The sequence below is a fragment of the Nicrophorus vespilloides genome, unplaced genomic scaffold, assembly GCF_001412225.1.
Source record: "Nicrophorus vespilloides isolate i.1.1-1 unplaced genomic scaffold, Nicve_v1.0, whole genome shotgun sequence".
Taxonomy (NCBI): domain Eukaryota; kingdom Metazoa; phylum Arthropoda; class Insecta; order Coleoptera; family Silphidae; genus Nicrophorus; species Nicrophorus vespilloides.
Window position 1 is genome coordinate 18,968 of NW_017097645.1, and position 24,064 is coordinate 43,031.

At 42.7% G+C, this 24,064-nt stretch overlaps 1 protein-coding gene across 6 annotated transcripts in view; it reads right to left on the bottom strand.

Annotated features, from left to right (window-relative positions):
- Positions 1 to 19,878, bottom strand: part of LOC108560624 (protein split ends) — a 33,404-nt gene extending 13,526 nt beyond the window's left edge. For 4 of the 6 annotated variants that reach the window (XM_017918252.1, XM_017918255.1, XM_017918253.1 and 1 more), the window contains exons 1-4: positions 19,773 to 19,878; positions 10,207 to 10,263; positions 1,646 to 1,906; positions 6 to 1,568 (exon numbers count right to left, since the gene is read on the bottom strand). In XM_017918252.1, coding sequence (XP_017773741.1) covers positions 6 to 1,568; positions 1,646 to 1,906; positions 10,207 to 10,263; positions 19,773 to 19,855 — 1,964 coding nt within the window. In that variant the 5' untranslated portion in view covers positions 19,856 to 19,878. The remainder of the gene's footprint in view (positions 1 to 5; positions 1,569 to 1,645; positions 1,907 to 10,206; positions 10,264 to 19,772) is intronic. The other 2 variants (XM_017918256.1, XM_017918254.1) reach the window with 1 other exon arrangement.
- Between the last annotated feature and the right edge of the window lie 4,186 nt (positions 19,879 to 24,064).

Below are 24,064 nucleotides of genomic sequence, written 5' to 3' on the forward strand. Positions count from 1 at the left end.
CTTACCTTGAAAATCTGCTGGAGCTTATGCTCTCAAAAGTCCTGGACGAGGTGTCCCGTCGGTCATCGATCCCTGGTCTTTCGAAGATGAGTCCTTGCTTCTCCAAGTTCTCGAAGAACGCTTCCTGGCACTCGCGACTAGCAAAATCGACCTGGATCTTTCTGCCCCTGAGGCTCATGCCCCGCATCTTGTTCACAGCCGTCTGCGCGTTCACCACCTGATCGTAGAAGATCAACGCCTGGCCCTTCTCCCTGTCGCAGAAGGTGGACACGACACTGCCGAACGGATCGAACTGCATATTCAGGTACTTGTCGTTCACACTGTCACTGACACCGTCGACCCAGACGCATGGCGTCGGCATCGACTTGCCAAACCCCAACTTGATCCTGTTGTTGTTCAAATGTTCACCGTCCATAGTCCGAATCGCTTTCACCACACTCACTATGTCACTGTACTGACAGAACGCGTACGAACTCACTGCACCCTGTTTCTTAATATCGATCTCGATGATCTCTCCGAACTGGTCGAAATGCTTCCGAAGATCTGACGCGGTCACGTCCTTCTCCAGGTTACCGATGAACAGCGTCCGCGTCGCCTTCGGATGGAACTCGTCGATCTCGGCTTCGTACGGCCGCAGGTCGTTATCCTCGACGTCGTAACCCTGGTACGGAGCGACCTCGATCTTGCAGCCGAAAAAAAACTTTTCGTAGCTCACCTCGAGAGCCTTCTCGACATCCTCGGGCTTCTTGAAGCAGACGATCGCGTGTCTTTCGGAATTCTGACCGACCACCTTTACCCATCGCACCTTACCATGCTTCTTGTACTCATGGTAGAGGCCATCCTTCAGCGAGGTGTCGGATGATCGCAGCGGTAGATTCCGCACGCAAATCGAAAGCGGCCTACGATCGTCCGAGTGAACGACGGCGTTGCCGCTGGCTTGCTGCCTCCTGGACTTTCGGCTGCCGCTGCCGCTCGAACTGGTGCTGCTGGAACTGCTCGAACTGCTCCTGGACCGAGATCTGGATGGCGACCGCGAAGACGTGCTACCCGATGGAGACGGAGATCGACTACCACCAATCGTCGCCGACGCCGCCACCGGTGCCGTCGTCGATGTCGTGGTCGTCGTTGTCGTCGTCTTCTTTGGAACGATGACCTTGCTACCGCTGCTGTTGACGTCAGCCGGAGTGCTGTAGCCACCTCCGACTCCTCCGCCGCTGCTGATGCCACCACCGCCGCCTCCACTGCTAGCTCCCGTTCCGCCTCCGAGGATGAGACTGCTGACGATTCCAACGCCGACGACGCCTCCACTGCCGACACCAATATCGGCGGGTTGATTGTTGGTCGTATACCTCGTCGAAGATGTATCGTATGTAGAGGACCAGGCGTTATTCGAGGGCCTGTGCCTTTCCAACGGGGCGACGTACGTCGGTCCGTTACGGAAACTCCGGTCCCGATTCCTGCCGCGACTGTTGTCGTGGTAACCGGGCCTCCTATACTCCGCTTCCGGTGGCGGTCTTGTGCCGGTGCCGCGATCATAGAACCTATCGGCACCCAATTCTTCGGCGGAACTGAAAACCAAGAAAGCAATGCATTAATACACAATAACATACTGTTGTTGAGATTGGCCGCTTGAAGGCGTCCGTACCTGTGACCGTTGGGAAACCTGGGGGTGGTGGTCGTGGATGGTGTGGCGGTGGCATAAGGGACAGCCGCGCTCGGCGGCGACGTTGAGGACGGAATGGCGGCCGGCTCGTAGTACTCCGTGGTCAGAGTCCTGTCGTCCAGCTTATTTTCGGTTTTGTGCGCCATGGACGCGCTCTTGATGTCCATGAATGCCACCGTGCACGTGTTCGTTTCCTCCTTGCCGCCCCTCGGTAAGAATTTGACGCTTTGCACGCGGCCATACCTATTAATCGTCATCATCATCAAGAACATCGTCGTCGATCACCAAGAGTTGAATCGAACCGAAGGGTTGGCAAAAAAAGAGAGAGCGAGAGAGAAAACAGAAAAAAAAAAGACACATTAGATTAATGAGAGCTGCAGTGCTTTGCATTCAAAACATAAATAAATAATTAAATCAATCAATCAATATAATAATACAAAGGAAAAAAAAATGAGACAAACAGACAGACAAACAGACACACAGATATATAGAAAGATAGAGTAAGGAAGAGGAAACACATATAATAATAATAATACACATATAGAATTATAGACTGAAAAGAAGTGAGGCAGAGCGAAAGAATCACGCACGCACGCAATAAAAAAATGAATGCATATAAATTTGAATATATGTATGTGCTGTGTATGTTTGTGTATGTAAACAACAGTCACCACCACCATCTAACTACATTAATTACTATTTGTTAGTTAAGATATTCGCTTGAAAGTCTCCGTCAACGTGTGGTGTGTGTGTGTGTATGTACGAGTGAGGATGATGCAAATTCCATGATGCAAGTGATTGCAGAATTGTTCGTTATCGGCCGTCCGGGTGGAGGACGGTTGAGGTCGCTTTTCTGAAATCGACCTGAAATGTGCACGTACACAACATTTAGGGGTGAGATATGGTGATGGTGGCCGTTGTGTTCGAGTTGAGCCGGCCAAACGCCTGACCGTCCGCCCGTTCGGTCGTTTCGAAGGGTGCAGACTCGCAGCAGCAGCCCTGCAGCCACCGCCCCCACCCCTTTATTCGCGAACCATGAAAACTGGTAGTGGGCTGGATGGTGACGAGGGCACGAAATTTAAACAAAAAGTTTCATAAGAAAAGAATTCGGTAAAATGCATTTGAGGTCAAATAAAGAAACAAAATTTGATGGATGCATGGGTGGGCGAAGTGGAGGCGAGAGGCGAAATGAAAAAGAAGGATAGGGGTGGATGGGTTTCGGTTTGGTTCAGTAGAAGTAATACATTTATTTAAATTACATCCGTTCCGCGCTGCTGCGTAATTCATCGATTTGCCCCTCGTCCCATTACGGCCCTGCTGCCGCTACGGCCGCCGCCGCCTCCCCGACCCTCCGACGTCGTCATCGTCGGCAAAGGCGAACTCTGCCAGGAATGGCCATTATTATCGGGAGCCTCCGTCGCCGTCTCGCACCACCACCACCAACAACAAGTTCGACATGTGAGTGGGGAGATGGTGACGGTTGGCTGGTTGGTTGGTTGCGGGTGGTAGTGGGCAGGGTCTTCGCGTGGCGGAGAGGAGGAATGATGAAGGGTTGGGGGCGGCGACGGCGGCAGCTCACGACTGAATAGCTTCTCGCACTCGCACACCCCAAAATAGAAATGAAAAAGAAATGCCGCGTTGCCAAACGTAAATCATTTTGATATTATTTCAAGCTGCACCGTCCACATCCAACCATCCAACCAACCAACCACCCTTACTTTCTTTTTCGACATGCATTATATTTGTGTGTGTGTTTTGGATCTTTCCTCTGTCCTTTTTTTAAATAAGCAGACACATATACTTGTGTACACGATACTCGCAGCAAACGGCCAATTTAACCTTTTGCAAACATAAAGGAATCGTAATTATAGCGAGATAGAGAGAGAGAGAGAGAGAGAAGGGTGAGCGAGTCGAGGCAGAGCACAATAGCAAACAATTTCAATTCAAATGTAAAAGCGAATTGTGCTCTTGAAGAGAATCCAGAAATTGTTCACTCTGCTCTGCATGCTGTCTGTTGTCTCTGCTAGAGCATTCTATATAAATACGTATATATTTGGTATTGGCATGTTGTTGCATGCAGAAGGAAGAGAAGCTTGAGAATCGGGCGATGGAAACAGATGAATGAAGTGCAGTCATTATGTAAACTTTGTTATTTTTATCGAGAATCCGTCGTCGCCCAGCCCTATTGAGTGTGTGTGTGTGTATGTGTTCACATTATTTGCGTCACACTAAGGTCACTTCTTGGAGGACAATAAATATTTATTAAGCGTGGAACTTTTTCCATTCTTCGTGAGCTTCGCACCGCCAACTGTCGACCGGTTATTTTTTTTTTTTGTCACGAAACGACAATAGAATGAATCGCATTCATTCTATATTGAATAAAGAAGAGAACGTACGATGAAACGCATTTCCGCATCGAACACAATGCACGACAAACAATTGAAAGATGGGAGAAGGAGGGGATGATACGAAGTGTAATGTTAATCAGTAGTAATTCATTCTCGTCGAATTGAGATAATGAAACAACAACAACAAGTCAAGTCCAAAGTCGGCACATATTTTCGCATCCACGAAACAGAAGCACAATAATATAATTTAGGACCTTATTATAATACATTTTATCGAGCTGCAAGAAGCAAATTTTAGATTATCTCGGTTAGTGCAAGAACAAACAACACACGTGGCGTGGTCAACGGGTTTTGATCTTCAATTACGAACAATCAGCTCGTTATTTCAATGTAAACGCTGATGCTGACGTAAGCCCACCGCCGCCAGATTGCACACACACGCACGCACAACATCAAAGTCAAACGAGCGCTTCGCACTTTGTTTCCAAGGCGACAAAAACAATGGCTGTTGGTTTTTTTTTTAACTCGCTGCTGCCGGTAGTAACAGTCGAAACAACTATGACACGTATGATTCGTTTGACATTGACGATGGATTTTGGGAATTTGTTACTAATTGCATAATGCAGTTTTATAAATACAAATAGAGGTAGCGTGCATGTTGGAAGTGCAAAAAAGATAGATTTCCTTGGATTTGTTGTGACGCTGCGTCTGTTTATTTTCGTTTCGGTACGTAATATATTTACTTGTTTTGCTTTCCGTGTCCCGAATATAAACAAACCGTTAATAATGAGAAGAGAGCGACGAGCAGCAAATTAAATTGCCCGCAGCGATGAGCGACGCGATTTTCCCCGACGCCCACGCCTCCTCCTCCTCAGCCGCCACCGCCGCCGCCGGTCAAAGTGTAAGAAATACAATAATAGGTATTGAACATGATTTCGACGTTCGCGCAGACAACAGACATCATCAAAACTAAGAAAGCGGTTTGCAAAAGAAGATAGACGGGCAGGCAGGCAGGCAAGAAGGAAACGTGTGTACAATGGAATATAACAGGTATTTTGTTACGTGGCCGCGGGCGGATGAATAATTCCATCGCCAGTTTTGCGCGTATCCATTCGGGATATGGCTTATAAGAAGAGGGTGCGGTGGAGGGGACGGTTTTTGGTGGATAGTCGAAGAAGGCGGCAGGCGGAGTCGTAGCAGTGGCCGAACGGATGGAGAGGGGTGGAGACGGCTGTGGTGGTGGCGGCAGCAGCAGCGACGGTCACGTAACGCGCGCGGCGAACGTGTGTGTAATTCGCGCGCGGACTTTTTCAGGTCGGATAGTAGCGATGAGTCAGCAGCCATTTTAACGACGTGTGCCGTGCAAAAATAACACGCGAGCCATCATCAACGCGCATGCATCAATGCATATACATTTCTATGTATGTATGTATGTATATATAGGAGGGAGGAAATTGCGTCGTAAAAATGTCATAAGAGAAAATTTGGTGAAATTTGAATTTGTTGATACAAACAAACAAACACGCGCGTATGTGTAATAAATGCATGATAATAATGCAATGAAATTTCAACAAGAAAAAGTTTTAAAAAAATAAACAAATATTATCCCACTTGACACACCACCAAGATTATATTATTCGGTGGTACTGCTACTGCTGCTGCTGCGTCACATAATTGTAATCACGTTGTAATTTCTGTACTTTTCTCCCTTATATATAGTATTATTATTATCATCAATAAGGTGCTAGGTAGTAAGTCTCAACGGCAAGTCAAGCCAACTCTGACGGAGCTCACTCCTTCGCTAGGAGACTTTCCTCCTTCGCTCGTCGTTGCCACCACCAACATAAAATGCATGCACATACATACACACGTCTACGGAGGAAGCCGATCCCCACCTTCCCCCCTTACCCCACGGCCACGACGGCAACAAATCTAGTAAGCTGTCGATGACGTAAGCGTTGTCGACGTGGCAACGCAGCGCACCCGCAGTGCAATCTCCGCACACTCGACGAATTTCCTCTCGACTAAAAACAAGTCAAGTTTTCGAAAACCGTCTTCCTTTGTAAATAATTTTTCTCCAAATTCATACGCGTTATAACCGCGCTGCACACAAATTTCCTCATGATCTTTCATCTACCACTACCGTTGCGAATATAGTGTTTGAAGGGGTGGGTGGAGTGGTGTTGATGGTAACCCGGCGGCGGCGGCGGTGGATCGATCACAGAATCGATTCGTTTTATGTTATTCGGGATGGGGGCGGGGGTTTTGGTTTTCTGCCTGTCACGAGGGTTGGACGAGGAGGCGAGATAGAGAGAGGGATTGATTGGTTGGTTGTTTTAGTCTTCTGCCTCTTCCATCTCCGCGCCCATTTTCATTATCTTTTCTTTATATATACATAGATATTTTTTTTGTGCAGCAGCAGCTATTCCATCTTCGACCGACAAGTGTCATTTTGTTTTCATATCTTTTGTCCCATTTTTCAATGGCATTATATTATATAACTGCGCAAAAACGCAAAGAATATTGTTTCTCTTTATCTGTAATATTTGCAATTGCGTGCAAGTACATACTTTTTCAACGTTGAAATGTACGACAACAAATGAATACACAAAAGTGGGACGCGTGGAATTCATTTTGTTCCGGGTGCGAAGACGTGCATCATTGGCCTCACCGATGTCGGCAGAAAAAGAGCAACGATTCTGATAGGCGCATCACAACGGCAACGCCCACCTGCGGCGACAGCATTAGCAAATAATAATCGTACAAAGGGTCGTTTCAATTAGGGAAACACGTAAAAATAAATCGAATTTGATAATTATTAGTAAACAAAAAAAGATGTTCCCCTTCTGCACATTGAATTTCCTCCGATTGACATTGTTCGTCTCACGTTAGAATATCCGACTCTGCCTTGCGGCGATAAATATTGCAATGACCTTTTTGCTTGATGGAAAGTTAGAAAATCAAGCACACCAACATCGAATGAGTCATTGGCCTTACTCAGTCGCCTGCCCATCTATGTAGTAAGTAAGAGGCCAATTAGAATAGCGCGTATTGGATTCGCCCGTCTCATTGGCCCTTGCTTGGGTGGGTGTGGGTGTTTGTTAGGTGTCATTGCAAATGATTCGCCAGTCTTTTGTATTCCTTCTTCCCGGCAACGCCAACACCAACGCCATGTTCCCGATCAATTTGAGAGGGAGGAGAAACCGAGGATAATCGACGCAACAACACACAACATCACGGTCGCAGGCTGTCAATTAAACGCAATTATTTGTAGAAATAAAAATGGCACCCACCGCCTTCAGCTGTCAATCAAACGGCAGCTCGAGCGTAACACGATTGTTGTTGCCATGACGATATTCATAAAATTTCATCGACGAAGAGGAAGAAACAGGAGAGAGGAGTAGGAGTAGAAAGAATAAGAAATAGATAAACGAAAGATGAAGAATGCGATCTTCTTATGTGGCACCCGAATGAAGTACTGTACAATAATAATGCCGGTAGGAAGAAGGCGAATGGCGGCAACGTCGCAGTCGGTGGAGGCGGCCGGCAATCCCTTGTCATCTGCAGAGCAGGCAACGCGGCTGTTGTATCGATCAACCCACCCGCATCAAGCGAGAATTCCCGACCCGAAAACGCACGAAGAACGAATCCGACGGTCCGCGACACGTAACTCTCGCACATATACACACACACATTGTATAATCATTGAAAATGTGAAAACCCGGGCTCATCCATTGAAAAGAAGGAGCCGAACGAACGGACGTCGCGACGCTCACAACTGTCGCAATTTACCTGTATTGTATTTTCATCCGTCTGTGCAGAATTTGTAGAGAAAAAGAAAGAAACAGTCGTAGAATTATGCACGGTGAAGAGAAAAGCAGAGATAATGAACGATCCCGTTGAGAGACGAAAGGGCAGGTAAAAATTATGCAGAGGGAGAAGGGTTTCTTTCTTTCATTCCATTTTTTTTATTCCTTCGACGGCAAGGCAGGTAGAGGAGATAGAAGGAAGATGCTAAAATTATACTTCCAAATCGTACCTCAAGAAGCAAAGCCCGACCCGACCCAACCGAAGGAAGAAGAGCAGAGAGAAGCCGTTTCTCGTCTGTGGGAACTTTTTAATAATTCAACGCGTATATTTATCTTTCATTAAAGCCCCGACGACATCCTCTCTCTCCTTGAAACACACACACACACACTAGAAAACAAAAGGGAATATCTGAAATATAGCGTAATATGTGTTCATCAACAAAAGACGATGGTGTGTGTATGTGTTTAGGAGGAACCGAACGGCGCATCATTCATTTCTATGTTATATGTAGTATATTACACCTGTGTCCATTGAGAAAGAAAAACAAAAATCACATACATACACATACGCACAAAGAGAAAATGAAAATAAAAATTAGAGATAGAAATAAAATCAGAGTCAACCTAAAAGTACTTTCCGTTGTCGATGACGTGCAAAGAGACGCCATCCGAGTGTTACACAACAACGACAACAACAACAACATCAAATAACAACAACAACAGCAAATATAACACCGAGACAACATTCATATAGTAGGTAGTAGATATATGCATATAGATATTATATAAATACAATATATGTAAGTAAAAAAGAAAAACATTTAGATAATACAACACCAAAAAGGGATAATAACAACAACAACAATAGTGTGTATACATCGACCAGTGAGGTTCAAAAAGAAAAAAGAAAATTGAGTAGGAAAATTGAGGGGTGGTTTATGGATATTTTCTTACATAACACTAACAAAAACATATGCAAAATCGAAACAAAAATGGACGAGGAGAGAGCAGCATTCGCATTTCAGAAATATATATAAATAAAGGAAAAACTTGATACATCATGGATGGTGGTGGTAGGTGGCTTTGGACAGGGGGGAAAATTTGAATTAATGACTGCGACCTACCCCACCACACGAATACCGGAAATACAAATGAAAGCGTGTATGTGAGTGTGTATGTTGATTGTTTATTGCACACGTAGAGGAAAACAAATAACGAAATTAAAGCCAAACAAAAAACATAATAATAATAAATGCCCAAATTGAATGTGAATCGATCTTCTATTCCGAGTACTTTAATCGATCGAATGAAATAATTTGTCGCTGGAAAAAGGATTATGCATTTCGTAATTTAATAATGATGAGCCGAAGCGGCTGCGAAACATGCACATTCGAAATGAATCGATCAATGAAAAAGAGAAAAACGAAAAATGAAGCAGTGTTGCCGGATATATGTGTGTGTGTGTATACTTTCTAAGTGAATTAGTTGCTGTTTTTTCCGGTTTTAAGCCAATGGAGTAAAGGAATAGCGAACGGGCGGGTGAGTTGACGTGACCCGAACGAACGCTCGAAGTTTTGGGGGCGGTGGCAGAAGCGGCAGCGGCGCCGGGTAATCGATAGCGCGATATAAACAAACAACACGCGAGGGAGGCGCGCCGAAGAGACCGAAAACGACGACGACGACGCCATCCGCCACCAGCCACCTTCCTTCCCCAATAACGCACGCAAACACAGTGTAAAATGAATGAGACGAATTGAATCGAAATGAAGGGAGGAAGTGGACTACTTTCACTCACTAATGCAAGAATAATACAGCATGCGTTGATAGTTTAAAAAACATCAGCAACAGAAAAGAAGAGGTATGATTAAAAATAAAAAGACTGGCAGAGGGGGGAGGGATATTAGAGTAGATACAGTAATCATAATGAAAGTAATGAAATAAAAATATATATAAAATTGATACAACAAACATTGAGGGATTAAGCTCAAAGTTTTGACACCAGTTCAAGCCCTAAAACATCTTCAGATGCACCACCCGCACATGCACACGAACACGACATCTATCGGCTATGTACCCATTATTATTATTAATTAATTATGTTCTTTTGTTATGTTCTTTCTTAATTAGTGAGAGCGTCAGTTACGCGCGATGCACAACAACATACAAAGCAGAGTTAGAGAGAGAGACGCACGTACACATTATATGTATATATATATATAGAGAGAGAGAGAGGGTGCAAAGAAATAGTAAGAGAGATAGAAACACATATACATATATAGAGAGAGAATGAAGAGACAGAGAGATAGAAAGAGAGAGATACACATAGATTTTTTGGGATTTTGTGGGTCATCTGAAGATGCAGAAAAGGCGTGAGAAGTTCTCATACCATTGGTAGTCTGGTAGTCTGGCCATCTTCAAGTGTAAATTGTCTTCAGTTTGTTTTCTGCAACAGACTAAGTTAGGACAGTCAATTACTAGCATCCAAGGAACAAAGTGCTTTTGTCCCAAGACGACACACACACACGGCATCATCATCATCATCATTCGTTTATCAACGCATCAATAACAACAACAACATCATCATCATGAAGTAGTAGTAGTCATTATAGTTTGCTTCTTAGAGAAGCAACGCTGTTTGTGCTATATACTCTATATATATTTGTATATGTAAACGTTGGGACGGGTTGGGTCAATCTCTCTTTTCATTTCTTTCTTTTTTAAATGTGGCTTTTATTTTGCATTTTGTCTTGAGACCAAACAACTTTGTTCCCCCTTCTTCGAGCTTGGGACACCAAGAACTCGACTGGTCCAATTTGGTATGCTACAGAAGATTCACTGGCACAAATTACTAGAAAACAACACACAAGGCACACGACGCCCCCCAAGTGCGGTACGAGACGGTACGTTGCGGTCACGGAATTGACCTTGACGTTCGTTTAATGCACTAATCATCATCATCATCGGTAATGCACGTATGTACATTTTATTATTAAACACAGCACACTATTATCATCATCATCATGATGATCGTCGGTAGTCCGTCCATAGTTCGGTTAGTTTATTAGTCTAGCAATTAGTGTGCGACCAAATTATTAGTGCATCAGTCGATATCATCTGAGAGAGAGAGAGAGAGAGAGACAGAGAGAATGTGAAGAAAAAAACGGGATCGACAATTTCATCTCTTGTTTCCGTTTTTCTTTGAATTTCGGAAAATTCGGGACAGGATGGATGCACCAGACAGGAGTAGGTTAAATAATCGAGGAAGGGCGCTAACAAAGAATAGAAACAAAAGAAAATTAGTAACCCAAAAACCCAACTAAAAAAAACCAAACCAGCACAACAAAAATGTACACAATTTATCTTTTACACCACATTGAAATAAAAAAAGTTATACGTCAAATTATTGATATACCAACTAGATTTCGCCAACTATCTGCTAAAGTATCACTAATTTTAAATATATAATAGTAGAGTATATAACAAATTGGGAAGAATCAAATGCTTCTTATATTGCCATCGAAAAATCTGATTTGTGATAATCATATTATTATAAAGATGGAGCATGATATTATACAATTTATTCCAATATGTTGCAACGAGACGATTGCAAAAATTAAGTTTTTCATTGGAATATCGTTCTGTACGACGACATCATCTCATCGCATGGAATTGAATCGAGGAGCAAACAAAGTTCGAGACGAGGATAATGTACGGACGGAGAAGACTTTCGTTATCGTCAGTTATCTCAAAAATGTCAATGTCGCAGACCTGTCAATTGTCGAGATAGGGATACGTGGTGTACGAAGAAAGAACGAAACCAACGAATAACAAATATTAGCGATAGGGAGACGGCAAAGTTCGAATCCTCTTATTATTTATAACCGCCGCCATCACCACCATCATCTTCTGTGTGTTTTGCATTCAAGATAACAACAGTTGTTATCAAACATTGATGATTGAACATCAAGGTGAATCGCGAAACACGGGGCACTCAATTCTTCATCTTCTGTTTGAAATTAGATAGGAATGAAGAGCGAGCGAGCGGGTAAGAAAGAGAGGGAGAGAGAGAGAGAGAGAGAAGTCTCTCTCCGCACGACACGTTCCATTGATTTGGAGAGCCGGGGCGCGCAAAATGGAGTAAGGTTGAAGCAACGCGACGTTGCCGGCTCTCCCTCGTGACCCCTGCGGATAAGCGCACAAGACGAGAAGAGAATTATATAAAACGAAGAAAACACGCGCAGAGTGAACAGAAATCCAAATACGCACATACGTCGCCTTCCACACTCCATCTCCTTCTTTCTTATCCCCCCGTCTATCTTTTACTCGCACGTACGTATACGTAACGTATAGAAAGCACCACAATTCCGTTATTTTCCTCTCCGCTCTCAGAATAATCTCCTCTTTCCTCTCCTCAAAGCACATCTCGCACGATCCTTCCTCTCTCGCTCGCGGATGCACGATGCAGCGCGCCTGCTGATGTATATGCTTTATTGTCATTATTATTATTATTATCGGATTGGGAAGAAAACACGAAGAAAAAGGGACTAAATGATACCAGAAGGAATCGCAAGAAAGTTGTATTGCAAAGACCAATAGATAAATTAGATGATAACAAGTGCTAATGCGTGTCTCTCTCCTAATATCTATCAATGTTACTTCTACAGATTGAATACGAAATACGCACGCAAAGAAATGGATGGAGGAGGACGTTAACAATTGTTTCTAAGACTTAGACTTGCTGTATGATCTGTTTTTCGTTTGCGTGCATTTCATTTCTATAGGAAAGAACGACACAATTCACAGTTTTCGGTCTTTCCGCTCCAATTTTCCTCATTCTATTCGTCCATTTGTTCTCGTTCGTTCATTTTCGAAATGAAGGCTGCTTGCTGCTGCTCTCTCGCTCCAATTCGCCTTTTCCGTGCCGAACGAGGAGGAGTGACGAGCGCGCAAGGAGAAGGACGAAAAGTTGTGTTGAATCGCCGCCGCAGCACAAAGATTATCATGCTCGCAAGGTTAAGAGACACCATCATACATAACGAACGCAGCAGCAGAGCACAGAGCAAGTCGATGTCGAAGCGAAAAGCCATTAAATTCCGCGTTACGTAGGCGGTACAGTTACAACTTGTTTTACGATTCCTTCCAATACACAGCTGCCTCTATTTCTTTATATTCTCTCTCTCTCTCTCTCTGGTAGAGCCACAATACACACATACATCGTTATGTGTGTGTGTGTATGTTACCGCATTGAAAATATATATATATATTTGCTGTTTTTTTTTATTCTCCTCTTTATAGCAGGAAAATAACGGAGCCGTCGAGGCCATGACATAACGCGCGTATATTTCGTTTCCAACCTCTCCGCAAAAGCGCAACGTTGCCGAATCCATCTAATTACACCTTCTCGTCGTAGCACCTTTCGAGCACGAGAAGGAAAGGAACGACGACGATCCAAGAACGTACGTGAAAGAGAGAGAGAGAAAGATCTCGAATATCGCGCGTCGTTAAATTCAATCCCGTCTTATCATGTTACACCACTAACAACAAGAAGACTCGTATTTTTCTTGGTCCGAAACCGAAGGACACTCTCGGAGCGGAAACACCGGATTCTGTTTCTCTTGGCTCTTGAATCGAAGGAAAATTGGAAAGCCAAGAAAAAAGAAAAAGTGCAACAACCTGTGACAATATGCCAAATACATGCAGCGTGTACGCGAAGAATACAAAATCCGAGAGAAATAACGAAGACACCCACGACAAAGCGCGAACTTCTTCAGAGTAAATAACAAGAACCGTGAAGTTGCAAGTGTTGAAGTTAACAAACAGTATCAACGTATTTGAACGAAGACTAAAAATGGAAAGGAAAATCGCGAAAAAAGTGGCGCAAATTGCGAAAATACATATATAAATTGAAACCATCTGCTCTTCAATTCCATCCACACAGAGACGGACGCACAGTCCTGCCGACGTTTTAGCATCTGTCACGGGCGTACACATTATTCTTGTTCTAGTTGCGTGTGTGTGTGTTTTTTTTGTTGTTGTTGTTTCTTTCAGTTGAAACGGAAACAAATGAAAGTTGCGAGCGAAGGCTGCGAAAAACGAGGAGCGGTCGTCGGGAAAAAGACCGAATCGAATCGAATCGAATATTTGATAGATACAAATGCAAAGGCAACAATCTCGCTACAATTCGCGCCAAAGACACAGACATCAACTTATTTATTATATCAGATCTGCCTGACTCTCTCTGATATTTCTTTCCCAATATTCGTTAAAATATTGCCTCGTCGTCGTCGCTTACGCAACCGACACACGCCCAAGGTTATTTTCGATATAATAAAAACATGCACGGGATCAATAGTCGCGAGACACACACTCATCGTTAACTATATGTTAAACTTCTTTGATTTGGGCAAAGAGCAAAATACAAAGATTTTTGTATTACAAGGAAAATTTACAGAAATTTATGCAACGAATTGAACTATGTACATGATTATGATTCAGACGATTCAGAACAATCGTTTCAAGAGATAACATGTAATTACATGATAATCGTGATGATTCAATTGAAACAATACGTGATACTTGGCTACTTGTCTATCGGCATGACAGAGTTATGTATACAGTACAAATCTGTACTAATAATTACTTGTTCAAGTAGAAATATTAAAACTAATCAGCGAAGCGAATTAATTGCAATCAATTGACATCGTGTCGAGATGCATCTAAAAGTGCGATAACCTTCGACAGTTCAGATACTCGTCGTGGCTATAAAGTGTAAATAAATTCGAAACGCGCATGAGGAGCAAAATAGCAATAACGATGAGGAATCATCGATCAGTCAAGACGATTATTGGATAAGACATAATTGCGTTATAATCATCAATCGGTTGTAGTTGTTTTTGTTGTTGTAGTTAACGAGAAATCGAAAGAAGAAATCAAAGCTGATATGTCTGTCTGTTGTCGCTTTTAGAAAGCTCTTCTTGGATTCTTCCTGGTCGAAGGCCGAGGACGACATTACAGATACAAGATATAATTATACGGGCCACCGAAAACATTCATACGTTTTTCTTTTCCTTTTCGGTGATGATGATGATGATCATCCGCATCGATGAAGGGAACTGGTTTAAGTGGAAACTGGTTTTCATCTCTAATCGGAGTTAAAACCGCATCAAGAACAACAACTACAACAATAATAATAATGAAGAAACGCGCTTTACGGTAATTGAGACAAATGACGTTGAAATCAAAGTTGAACGTTGGCGTCGTCGTCGCCGTCCTAGTAAGAGAAGGTGGCTATATGCTGGAGTGGAGTAGTGGGCGGCGCGGCGCTCTCGCGACACAATCAATTGTACCAACTGAGGGCGAGGGAAATCGAAATTTCCCCCAAGACGATGTCCAAATTCGCGAAACGTTTACGTGCATGGCATACGCACATGCAGAATAACAAGAGACATGCGAGAGAGAGACAGAAAGAAATTGGAAATTAATTAAAATTCTTCGGTCGATTCGCGAGCAACGCGCACTCACACACACACACCGTCGTCGCCGTCTTCTCCTACTTCTTCTTTTGCCGTTACCTAAAAATACAGAGAGCCGTGTCGTCGTCGTCTGCTGTGTGTGTGTGTACGTTACGAAACGCACGCGGAAAAGGTGAACGGACTTTTAGCTTTTGCAACAGCAATTTCTACTGGCAATTAAAGAGAAGAAATAGAAGTACAAAACGACGAGGTGAAAAAAAAATGTATAATGAATTAACAACAACAAGAAGTAAATCAAAATGAAATTATATAATTAAAGTGGAGGAGAAGATGATGATGAAGAGACGAACGAACGTGTTTTCGACAGGAGGACGACGTTATACGTAATATTAATAAACAAGAGAGAGAGCGAGTGAGCGAACGACGCTCGTCGACATAGAGAGAAGCCCTGGCTGGTTCTCTACAGAAATCAATCGAGCAAAGGGATGTAGAAGAGTGGTGAGGAGAGGCGCGCGGAGCTGGATCGTTTCTCTAAAACCATTCGAAAACCCATCTCATCCCGCCACTACTTTTCTCCAGCTTTACCAAAACCTCGCACAGTGCGACTTCGAATAATCCGGAGATTCGCTATAGCAGAACAGAGAAAAATGAAAGCGTAATAGCCTATTATTCGCACACGGTGAAGTGATTACTTATATAGATCCGGGATACTTTTAATATTTGTTTATATATTATAATAATGGTTGGACACAATATATTTTTGTTGTGCAAACATAAATTATATTTTGCAAACTATAGTCTATAGGTTATAAACAAAGATGACAAAAATAAAACCGAAAACGTCGCACGTTAAGCGTTTTTCTTACAGTTTATTTTGCTCGTTAAGCGAGGTTCCATCCACTGTATAGTATACAGAAAACAAAATTAGAATTTATAATGATTTCAAAATGATGGTGCATAGCCTCCTTCCAATTACTATCGCAACTTGTTCAGTAAATGTTAGTTGAAAAGTCAACAACTCGATCCTCATTTTTGGGATCTGTTAATGTTAAAACTTTCAATATTTTAATAGTATTTTGCCGTTGTTAAGAGGAATTTCTGGGTCTTTTTGGCAATGTGCGTAAGCATACGAATTGCAATTGCAGAGCATTGTATTATATACAGTGTACAGAATAAGGACTAAAACAGGTATTGCTGCTGCAGCTGCCAACTAGATAAAGGACAGGCGACTTTCGTAGAAAAACGCTCTTTTCTTTTTGAGGTCATCATTTTGACAGCCGTGACTTTGACAATAACTTTCAGAAGGTCAGGCGATAATTTATCACTGTGTTCGAGATACTCTCTCTCTCGTTTAAATGAGAGATGCTCTTCATTGTTAAATACTACTAACTATATGAACTGCAGTCATGCATCTCCCACGTCTTTAGCTTCAGATGACTCACGTTCGTTCAAATAACATTAAACGAAGAACAAGACGACGAGGACCGACATCAACAGCAACAATATAAAAAGAGAACCTTTTAAAGTGAAAGTTGTTCGTGGAAGTAAAAAGAACATTCGACCACTTAACAAATGGATGTATTGCAATCGTCCGCCGTTTCAATGAATTTTAGTTTTTTAGTTCGATTAGGTGATGCGAAGAAATGACAACAATGAACGTGAAAATGATAAACTTCCACTCATTATTGGATCGAATTATTATTCAGACAGAGACAGCAGCAACGAATTTCGTCGATGATGAAGGGAGAAGAAATGTAGAGTTGCTAAGCAACGGTTATTTCACGATGGTAAAAAAATTGAAGGTCTCGCAAGCTAGATGTGACAAAGAGAAGAGAAACGTTTTTCGTTTCTGGCCGTTGCCTTTTCCCTCGCGCAAATTCGCATGCGAAGGGTGCCAGGAGTAGAGGCTGCTCCCTTCGAAATATTGGGGTGAAAAGGAGACACAACGACGCGTAGTAGTGAAAGCGAAGGAAGGAAGACAGGCAGGCAGCAGCAGGGGAAAAAAAGGGGGCGAATCGTCGTCGAATAATTATAGTCAGACTGTACGTACGTACCGTACACAACAACATAACATAATGTGCACTGTATATACGTAGCGGCTGGGCAGAAGGAGGGTCGGTCGGTCGGTCTATCTGTTCCTTTCTCTCTCTCTCTCTCTCGCTCGCACCAACGTTATGCCTGTTTATATATGGGGTACACACACACAATAATAATAAGGGTTACATTTTAACAATTTCGCCCCTGCACAGAAAAACGGACAAGCAGATAAAAGAGAAGAGGAACAACGAACGAACGAACACTCACTCAATCTCTCTCTCTCTCTTTCGCACACTCACTCTTCCATCACACTCGAGCGAGGCCATACAACAAACACGTCCCTTTCCTTCGCTCTCTTTCTCTCTCTCTCTCTCTCTTGCACCCGCAGGCCAACATACACATATATTTAGTACATCCACTATACACAATACGCTCTATGCCCCGGTCGCTCGCTCGCTCGCTCGGATCGGCCGCCTCAACGAATCCAACTACTACTACCTGAACCGAAAACATTTCCATGGAATTCTCTCGCATTTTATATAACTTCTCTCTGCGAAGTCACAGAGCACTACACACAGACACACACTCATAACGCAAACGAAAATAATTATAAACATAAATTTGCCTTCACAGATTTAACAATGAAGAGAACCAAAATCTAATCTAATTATACTTATTTCGAGCTGTTGCATAAGCATGATTTCGTTTAATTAAGCGAATAAGAACTTGCATATTATATTGTCCACGGAAATATTGTAAAAGTTCGAGGAGAATGTAAAAAGCACAACACAAAGACGATGAATGATCAGTTAAGGGGGAAAAGAAATTACTTAAAAGTGCAAATGCAGCGGAATTAACATAGGGTTTTCTACACGAAGTAATAGTGAATTAATGTTGCATTATTACAGGTTTTTACAATATTCTAAATTCTAATAAATCTTTCTAAGGGAGAAAACAAGAATTAATGTAAGTGTGTGTGAGAGAGAGAGAAAGAGAGAGGTGAAATGTTTTCAGGATGGTTAGTGTAATCTGAACGACGACGAACGGCCCGAGAAACGTTTTCTCTCCGTGCATTTTCTCCTCGTCGACCAACCACAACTATATAACTCCACTATAAACACACACACACATCTGTGCATCAGAGGAGTCTCTCTCTCTTTCTCTCGTTCATATTCATAAATATTGTAGAGACGAAACGAAGAAATTGTGGATGAGAAGAATCGCCATCAATCGATTGAAAAATAACCGCTCGACTTCGGTCATATATTTAGAGAGCCGGCAACGTTGCGTAATGAGCCGACAGCGATGTTGATAGTACGCTAATAAAAGGGCCGAAGTCTGCCTGCCTTCCACGTATTTTATGGTCGTCAAAATGGACACCCAACAAACAAAAGAAATGAAAAACTCCTCGCCGACCAATAAACATTTTCAAAAACGAAACACAAATTTGAGAGTCGCATCACGATGTTTTCATATATTACAAGTGAAAAATAAAATGTATTTGTCTTGTAAAAACACGATAAATTAAAACTTAATAATGGAATACATGAAATATGGACAGAACATCGTCAAATAGTTGATATGATGATAACTTATAAAAGCAAATATTACAATAACAAGTTATTGTATTAACTACCTGATTCATGTATACTTGTTGGCTTGGCAGTGTTTTTCAGGAGAGTAGAAAGTGTTCTACACGGAACGAGAGATACGATACATGTGAACGTCGTATCAAAAACATGTCTGTTTTGTTTTTGTAAAAAAAAAACTAATAAAAGCATACATGAAATAAAAATATAAACAATATTTTTTTTTTGAATCTTCCCACTCTACACATATGCAACAACTGCAATGAAGAAGTGACAAACTTGTTCATTATAATGAGGACGCGATGCATTGACCTAATCTAGTTAGTATGTGCAATAATTTAGACGTTTTTTTTCTTTCGATCACTCATTATAGTTATATTATTATCGTCGCACGGAATTGTAAAATAATAAAATGCAAAAAAGGGGGGGCACGAGATTTGGTAGAGGAAATTGGGAAATTTTCTTCGGGAATTTGAATCTGATGACAACGTTTCCCAAACACTGCAACGACACTTTTCTGTCGGTGTTCCTCACCTTCACGAAACATACAATAAAGGGAAAAGTACCAAAAGCAAAACAAAAAATTGGGGGGAAGGATTTTAAAGAAGTCTTTTAAATCTAATGAAACTAAAAAAAAAGTGACCCTTGGTGGATGATGGGCGTAAACTTAATAATAATAATAGTATTAACGAAATTAAAGGTGAAGAGGATGGGTGGATTGGTTGATGGAGGAAAACCTAAGCACAATTGATATTAATTAATCTATCGACGGAAGTAGACAATTATATAAATATATCGTCGTCATTTAGGTGGTAATAAGTAGTAGTAATAAGTATAGAAATTTTGTAAATTACCGTTTGAAGTGTTCCCTGATGCGTTCCTCTCGAATATTATCGGGCAAATTTCCGACCCAAAGGTGCCTAGTCTCTCTGACCATTGTGCCCTTGACACCTCATTTGATATCTTTTCGCTTTGCGTCGCGCACACAAGAAACACTATGATGACGGTGTCGAGGACGCCGCCGCTGCTGCTGCTGTCGTCGACGAAGACGTGCGGATTGTTGAGGGCGAGTACGATGACGACGCCTGGGGGGTCGATGGTGCTGGTGATGCTGACGCCGTGGCACAGCGGCAACGACAATGATCGGACGAGGAGAAGCGGTAGTAACGACCTGGGGACGTAGAGATGTTGAAGATGACGGAGCGACACGCCAGCAGCCTCCTTGTCAGCGGCCGCATCGTCACGCGGGGAAACGCATCATTCAAAATCTCCGGATGATGTGTATCGACTTCTTCGTCGAAGTTCCTCCTTTTGCACTGTATAATATATATCTCCAGGTGCTGCTGCTGGTGATGATTGTAGTATTTCCTGCTCACGACGTTGCACTCTCACACTCACACGCGATTCGATTCGTCGCACACACACGCACTCACTAACGCGCGTAATTCTCGTTACGTATCCTTCTTCTCTTCCTCTAAACAAAGAACCAAAAAAAGAAAAGAAAAAAATAAAATTAAAATTATGTAGAAATCAACTAATTCTACGTGCACTGCATATAGGTGTGCATGTGTGTATGTTGAGCGCGCATAAATACATAATATACATGTAACTAAGTATAGCTAATTGCACTTTTTCATCGCGCACATTGACTGAGAGAAACGAACGTAGAGTAGAGAACGCAGAGGGGGTTGGTTGTTTAGCTTCAATAAAATAAATCACCAAATCCATTGGGCACTGAAGGTGATTGGGGGGGGGTTGGTTGGTTAAGATCGTTGGTGATGGTTAGAGTCTGTTTTGTAGTTGTTACACATAATATGATACCAACAATAGTTAACAGGAGAAAATGCTTATAACGGAAAAGAGCGCATCACACATAGATCTCGCGCACTGCACCAATTTCCTTCCTTCGTTTTGCGCGCGTGTATATGTGTGTGTGTGATTGATTCGGGAGGAAAGGAAGAATTGGGATGCGAGCGAGAAGGGGTGGTCGTTTGGATACTGTTATTCCGTGTCAATCTTCTTGGGAGATACCACCACCGATGATGAAGATTCCACAGAACGAACATTCACTACTGTTGACTGCTGCTACTGCTGCTGCTCATATTCCGTTCAGGCAACCGCACAGATGAGACAACGCACTGCACACCGAAACTATCACTATGCTCTCCGATCGCGAGGGAAGGAAATAATAATAATAATAATAGAAATTAAAACTTAATCCAGAAAAATGATACTTTGAAGCACGCAACAACAACAACAACCTACACTCCTCTCCTCGTTCGTTCCTCGACAGTTTCTAAATACACACATACACATTTGTGCATGTATTTTCATTACATTTCCAATGTAGTTACATACATACATATATAATAAATCTCTAGCTATCTCTATCTCACACATACGCACATACACACTCACTTATATATATATACGCATATACACGTACATACATACATTTATATATGCGAGATTATATATATATTTATGTATATGTATATTACTGATTTCCGTACTGGCGCTGGCTGTGTTTCTCTCTCTCTCTCTCTCTCCTCTCGTCGTTCGGTCCTTCCAACGTCGGCACGATATTTTCGTGTGCACAAACACTCGCACACACACACGCACACAATTCTCTCTCTCTCTCTCTCTCGTGGATTAGCAACAACGATGATGTTGGTGGCGCGATGGTTATTAGCGCCTCGAACGACGTCGGCCGGCAACGAGAATAATAGTAATGCTACTATTTTATTACTGTACTTATTATTACTATTAAGGTGGTAGAACGGCAGCGATCCGTCCGATTGTGTTGTGTTTGTTGTTTTTTTACTTTTCTCCCTGATTTCTTTTCCTCAAGGGGATGAAGCGGCGACGTTACGATCACTCGCGAAAACGGTACACGTCGCTGTTGTTCCTCGGTTTTGGGGGTTTTGCTTTTGCTTTTGCTGCTGGTGCTGGCACTTGGGAAAACACAGCGAGCGCATTTCACTTTAACTTCACTTCGCTCTGCACAGCGTACGACTGACTGTGCTCGGGCCGCGAACCGAAATTGGCTCCGCCTCTTCGGCCCAAGCACGAACCCGTCCGAACGACGCTCAGACGCACGATCGATCGACCGAAGAACGGGTGCGACAAGGACGGAGCTGGTCGAGCGTACGTGCGTTGCTTTGGTCGGACGGTTTCGTGTTTCATTCCACTTGGAAGTTCGGTCCGCGCTCCGCTGCTAATGCTCCGGCTACAGGCTACCGCTACTACCCGTTCCGAAAACGTTCGGTCGCCCCGATGGCAAACGTTTTATAATTTATTTCCATTTAGAAACTGCCCGACACCACACAAACACACACACAAACGCATGAACACATCCATACACACAAACACACGGCGAAACGTTGTTTGTTGTTGTCGACCCCAGCCCCAGTCAGAGCGGGCGGCGGCGGCGACCGCCACGTTGCCCAATTCTTCCTAGAAACTTACGACTCGAGGATAATAATAATAATGTTTCCTCTTCCACCTAATAACGATCGCAGTCAGTCTTTCTTACATAATTACGTTGTTTTTAGTTATTGTTGTTGCCAAAATGAATGCAATAAAAGTATTATTAATCATTAATTAACTATGCTATCGTTCCCTCAAAATGAAGAATGATTCGTCCAGGAATCGACATTAACACTACGCTTCTTCTTCTTGACAACTTAATGATAGGGAATAATAATAATAAGAAGTCCAACGGAAGCAACATACGATTCATCTGAGATTGAATGAAATGATTCGTCGCGAATTATATTACCATTATACAATCACTGCAAACTGAAACTAACTGAAACCATCATCGGGCAATTGAATGCGAAACGAGCATTAAACAAACAGGATGCGACATGCCACATTTGCAATTGTGCATTTTGTTATGAAATCATGGAAAATATCTACAATATCTGTAGCATCAACGACTGAACGGCTGGAAAAAGAATAACTCCACTCGAATCCAATATAAAGATTAATTAAAGATAGTTTAAGATGATTGACAACCTGCGATGATGCAACTTTGATGGGATGGAAACGGTGCAACGGTGTATACAATTGAATAATTGAAATAAATGAAACGAGCAAAGATGATGATGATGATGACGAGAAACGTCGTATCCTCCTCCTCTTTCTCTATGTGGTTCTGCAAACGTGAAACTCTGCGAGCTAAATTTGTTGGAATACACACTCTAGCCTCGTGGATGATACACGAATGCAATACGTGTAACGATGATTACAAAACAATGACGGCCGCTTGCGAATTTCCAAAGAGAAATTCTTAGGCGCCAACGTCCGCAATATTTTCCGCGCTCGTCGAACGAGCAAAAACCTCATCATAGTAAATGATTATTATTATGATGATGATGATGAAATTGCGAATGCATCATCCCACATAGAAAGTTTCCGGCGTTGCGCGATTTCCCGCTTATTGCCTCCTGACCACCACCACATCACCCCCCATTTCCCCTTCCCTATGAAGATTCAAGAGAGAGAGAGAGAGATGACGACCAGGTGAAACAATAGGATCGAAAACAAAGCTGAAACAATGTATGCATGTGCATGTATTTATGCTACGAAATAAGAAGAATCAAGGAGGGAAGGGGCAGAAAGGAATAACTGAATAGTTGACGAGATGAGTGGTAGAGTCGACGAGATGATGATGCTGAGGAAGGAAGAAAGAAAGAAAGAACAGAGAAGACTGTATACAACAATAAACAAGGAAACGGGAGGGGAGGTGGTGTTGTTTGTGAGAAGAACGGCTGTGGCGCGCGCGGTGGTGCGGAGGGAGACCCTCCGTTCCCTCACGAAACGAATGTTTTCAGTTTGGTCTGTACAGTTCTTAATTGAGGCCCAGGCAGAGTCCAACGTTCGGGGTGAGGCCGCATGCGAACAACTGAAACAACCGTTCGTGCCCATTCGCCGACCTCAGCTCGTCCCACTCGCACACCTCGTCGTTCCCATCATTCGATCTCACTCGAAACGAACAAAAAAAATCAAATAATAATAATAATGCTAGTGGAGACGACTACATCACATGGGAGACGATAATTTTGTGCGTATATACGAGGGAGAAAGAGAGAGGAGATAGCAAAAACACGTAGAAAGTGCGAAAAACAGAACGACAAAGACA